This window comes from Pinus tabuliformis, chromosome 8 (assembly GCF_031772625.1).
Source record: "Pinus tabuliformis cultivar Carrire ecotype Pingquan chromosome 8, CPIR1, whole genome shotgun sequence".
Taxonomy (NCBI): Eukaryota; Viridiplantae; Streptophyta; class Pinopsida; order Pinales; family Pinaceae; genus Pinus; species Pinus tabuliformis.
Window position 1 is genome coordinate 63,715,005 of NC_142294.1, and position 5,330 is coordinate 63,720,334.

A 5,330-nucleotide genomic window follows, 5' to 3' on the forward strand; every position below is an offset into this window, starting at 1 on the left:
ACAACTTCAACTCAAGTTATCTCTCCCTAAGACATTATGTAGAGTTGCTACTTTATACTTGTCTCTTGCAAAAAGGATCAAACAACTTCAACTCAAGTTATCTCTACCTTCGACATTATGTAGAGTTGTACTTATGCAAAACCTCAACAAATTCATAAATCTAATAACAAAACACATTTGGATATGACAAAGAAAATAACAAAAATAATTAATAGATTAAATAACCTTGAGCTAATTTAGGATGAAACATTAGCCCCAACAAATTCATAAATCTAATAATAACACACATTTGAATAGGACAAAGGGAAATACCAAAAATTATTAATGGATTAAATAGCCTTGAGCTAATTTAGAATGAAACATTAGTCCCAACAAATTCATAAATCTAATAATAAAACACATTTGAATATGACAAAGGAAATAACAAAAATAATTAATGGATTAAATAATCTTGAGCTAATTTTGGATGAAACATTAGCCCCAACATCATTGTTTGCTACAAAAGTTAATATACAATATTGCAATGTCTAGTATCTTTATATTAAATAATCTATATATACAATATAAATAAAATAAATATTCTTTTAAAAAGTTAATTATGGTAAAAGATTATTTATTTAACTTTAAATTTACATTCATAATTTGGTTACACAAAGGGTTAAATTCCTAAACAATATTTATTTTATTTTATATTTTTAAGTTAGGATTAAAATTGTAAAGAAAAAAAGATTTTATTGTCCTAATGACTTAAATTTTATTTTTTATATTACATTTTAATTTAAAATTGACTTGTGAAAATATATAATATAAATAAAATTTATAGAAAAAAATGATTAAACCAAATCCAGAGAAAAATATGAAGAAAATATGCAAGTGAAAAATCAAGGAAAACCAATGTAATACGGTATCAATCGTATTCAAGACTCGGTGAAATTGGCACATAGATGTGACATTATTATTTTTGGAAGACAGAAACCGCCCCGAAATATTCTAAAGAATACGCGTGAAGAACAAAACTATTTTTCTCATTACTAGAGCTGCAAAAGTCGTGCAAGCCACCTATAAACTCAGCTTTGACAAATCTCTTATACAGAGACAGCTACAGGGTGAATGGAAGTAAAATAATGGTAATAGTGCGGAGGTCGCATCGTGCAACGACCATGAGCATAACAATACAAAAATAATTAATGGTAATAGTGCGGACGTCGCATCGGGCAATGACCATGAGCATAACAAAACAAAAATAATTTAACAACTTCAAACTTTCAGCCATTTGAATGGGGCTCCTCAGCAAACACGATTGGCCTTCTGCGCAACAAATTTCTTCCATGCCTTTACGGCCTTGTGGGAGTTAACGATTTCGTTGAACACAGCAGAGGACTTAAACTTGGTGACATCTATACCTAGGTCTTTGACTTCTTTGAGCTCTGGATGGGCATCTACCAGAGACGCAGCCACTTCCCTCGCTATCTTTGAAGGAAGCGTGTCAAGTTCATGCAACACCTTCTCGATGTCATGAACCAGTCGTTCTGCCAGGCTCCGGTTGAAATCTTCGCGAACCACCACACGCAGAAGCTTCACCTCTTGTGCGTCGGGAGCCATGGTGTACGCGGGCACGATCCAACCAAACCTTCTCAGGTGATCAGAAATCTCATACTCATCGTGCCTGCTACTGTCCTTTAGCGAAAACGCCACCAGAGGGACCCCGATCTCCTTCGACAGAATGTTGAACCGCCCGGTCTTCACCAAACCATCTGACAGAGCCTTGGCGTTTGCCGCGCAGTTGCCCATGATATTCCGGTAGCCCTGTTCAATCAATTCAAAACCCGTCACACACTGTACATTGAAAGGGAATACAGCTGAAATAAAAGTTTGAGACGTCTCAACACACCTCGAACCCTAGACGTATGAGCTGGTAATATTGCGCAATTATTTGGCTGGCACCTGCAGGGTTTCATGGTCAAGGGCTTTAATTCAAAGATGCTTTCCCCAAATAAAACCTTGAATATTAATCAAGGTCTTCCTGGTAATAAAAACTAATTATACCTTTGGAGAAATTGAGGGTGAAGGTGGGCTGATCGGCGCCCAAATAATTGATGTGAAAGATGAGCTCCTCAGGGAGATCTTGCTTTGCTCTCCAGATAACCCACCCGATTCCGGCATAGACGAGACCGTACTTGTGCCCGCTGACGTTGATGCTCTTCACCAATGGAAGCCGGAAATCCCATTCCAACTCAGGGTACAGGAACGGTGCAATAAATCCGCCGCTCGCGGCGTCCACATGGATGGGCGTGTCCCACCTGTAACCCACACGCAATCAATGGAAACAATCAGAATTTATTTAAGCCCACAATACGCAATAACTACTTTACTGTTTAAACTTTAAATCAATGAAGTCTATGTCAAACAGGACTAAATGTAGACGATGGTGCTGCAATGAAAAACCCAAATTGGCACATGGAAATCGTCAACCCCAGGCCGAGAGTGAGTAGCCTAGATTACCAGGGTTTAGATGGATCTATACTCTTTAAGTTAGTCCAGATAAAATTCTTTATCAAACCCATCAGAGATTATAAGGATATTGAAAAATCTGAAGAGATTTGAAGACGCACCCTGTTTCCTTGTTTTTCTGGATAAGGAGATCGTTCACCAGCTTGACATCTTCGAACTCTCCATTGTAAGTGGAACCCAAGATGGCTGCCACACAAATAGTGTTCTCGTCTACCATTTCAACAGCCTTAACAGGATCCATGATATAGTACTCCTTCTTCAGTTTAACTTCCTTCAGCTCTACTTCAAAATAACGAGCAAATTTCTCCCAGCACACCTGCAATAGTTGCGCACAGTCCTATGTAAATAAAATTGTCAAATCTAAGCAAAAATTCCCAATTTTCCCTACATCTGCAAACAGAAACGAGGTGTAATACAGGGGCGATCAATCCATCACCAATACACCCTACAATACTAGGTGCAATGAATATTTCTAGGTCAAACCCATCTAAATTCTTCAGCATTTGGCGAAATACAGAGAGCCCTGATTCTATTTGCATAGATTATGAACTCCAGATATGTAACCTCGACTTCGTCAAGCTCGTTTTAAGGTTAAGATGCATATCAAACCAGAATCTAGATGGATTTGATTTAATCTAACTAATATACAACATCCATGAATTTGGGCTTCAAATTGATATACAGAATCCATGTTGACATAAGATCAGAATTTAGATGGGCTTGGGCTAATCGAATTGCGTTAATCTTACCTGGACATTTGCACCTGTCACAATGTTTGGCTTGTCATACGGCTTCCCCTCTGCCTTGCGCTTGTTCTGCCATTTGCGTTTGAATGCAAGGCCTGCCAACATGATCGCCTCTGAAGATCCAACCGTGCCCACACCAACAGCTTCCTCTCCATCGCCGAGTGGGGCGTTAAACAGATTGGCTATTATGTTCACGCATCGATTCTTTTTCCAAATCCAGACACATGAAAGCACCGAACACTTTCAGATAAAGAATTGAGAAAACAAAGAAAATAAATAAAATTAACGCCCAAAACGGATCTGAGAAGGGCTTTCAGATCTAGTATCCCAAACCCTGCCATTACCTGCAATTCTGTAGTGACAGGATACTCATCCATGTCGACATAATTCTTGTTGATTGCCTGCATGATGAGCTTATCACATTCTGGTTCCATCCATGTGGTGACAAAAGAAGCAAGATTAAGTCTGGGGTTCCCATCCAACATGAGCTCGTCGCTGATGATCTGATAGGCAGCATCTTTGGGAATCGACCTACTCGGAATTTGAAACCTGCCAACACAAACATTCAAAGCAAACCGAATCAGAAGCCCTGCTCAGAGCCATTTTATTGGAAACCCCAATGTCCGGAGGGTTTATCCTCAAGAAAATACTACTGCACAATAGCGGAAGCAAACCCATCCAGTGAAATAAGCTTTGATAAGCGCAGTTTATGTTCCTAGATTTCCCTCCAGAGTTTATACATACCGAGGCAAGGATTCCTGAACATATCTGGAGGCAAAGGTTGAATGTATGGAGCCATCTGAATCAGTAGCGCTGCTCAGAGCCATTTTCGGTTGATTTTCAAAAGAAACCCCACTCCACACCACTGTTTCCCGATATTCGGTAATCGGTTGCAACTGCAAAGAAGAACCGGAATTACTATGATCAAAAATGGTTGGGGAGCCAGGGGCGCTTTATACTGCTTCTCCCGTCACTAACGAACGCTTTATCCTCGGGAGCGAATGTCCCGCCAATCGCGTAAAATGAATAATTAATGATGCTTCCCTATAAACACGCAAACATGACAACGAGACACGAAGATGGGTGGAAGTTTCATGGTGCGACCATTTCCACCCGCCGATGAACAAGCCGTGGGCGTGGGCGTGGGGGAAGCGGCTACATACCTGGTTATGGTTCGGTTTTCCTGGTTCGTGAATGAAATTTGACAGTGCGTAGAAAGGTTAAAATTTGGAATTTCGCAATACAATTCTTTGGCTACATTTTTTGTAATTGAAATTTGGAGATACAATTCCAATTCTTGGTGATATTTAATAAATTTTTGAAAATATAATTTTGGATAAAAAAAATAGTTAAAATTTAAAAATATAATTATTAGTAAAATAATTATTTTTTAATATATAAATTAATTCACAACTCTAATTTTTTATTATTAAATATTTAAATTTAATAACGGAAATTTGACTAAACTTTTAATAAAATTTAAAATATAACAGCTATACCGCTTAAACTACGTTATAATTCAATCTTTATCTTTATTATTACAATCACACTTCATTCTACCTTGTCTAATCCTTCTTTCCATTTTCACTGCCACTTCATCCAATTGCGGATGAAGGTACCTTTCAATGGTACAAACACTTTATTGTTATAATAATTTATTTAGTGATCTTAATGATTGAAAACCGATAATTTATTTGGAATTACATATTTTATATGATAAAAATTATTATTTTAACTCGAATATTTGTAATTGTCAAATAGTAGGAATGGTAGGAATGTGGTTTAAAAATTTCAACGCTTCGCTGCAACAGGCTCAAACATTTCATTCATATAAAAAAATACAAATTAATTAATAAAATTAAATTATTTAAATGCACCAACCTACATTATTCCAATATTGAAAATTGAGATATAATATAATATAGTAGACATGTTCAAGTTATTAATATTTTAATGAAAGAGGATAAACATGTTTGTAACTTGCCATATAAGAAATCGAGATATAATATAATAGACACGTTCTAACTTATTAATATCTTTCTAATTATTTATATATTAATAATATATGTGGAT

General features: G+C 36.8%; 1 protein-coding gene across 1 annotated transcript; it reads right to left on the bottom strand.

The window, feature by feature from the left end:
- Nucleotides 1-998: 998 nt before the first annotated feature.
- On the bottom strand, nucleotides 999-4,277 carry LOC149234173 (glutamate decarboxylase-like). Its single transcript, XM_089371777.1, has 7 exons — nucleotides 4,002-4,277; nucleotides 3,602-3,806; nucleotides 3,261-3,461; nucleotides 2,613-2,827; nucleotides 2,047-2,300; nucleotides 1,892-1,944; nucleotides 999-1,806 (listed from the first exon to the last, which is right to left on the bottom strand). The coding sequence occupies exons 1-7, from the start codon at nucleotides 4,082-4,084 to the stop codon at nucleotides 1,288-1,290; spliced, it is 1,530 nt and encodes a 509-aa protein (XP_089227903.1). The 5' UTR covers nucleotides 4,085-4,277; the 3' UTR covers nucleotides 999-1,287.
- Between the last annotated feature and the right edge of the window lie 1,053 nt (nucleotides 4,278-5,330).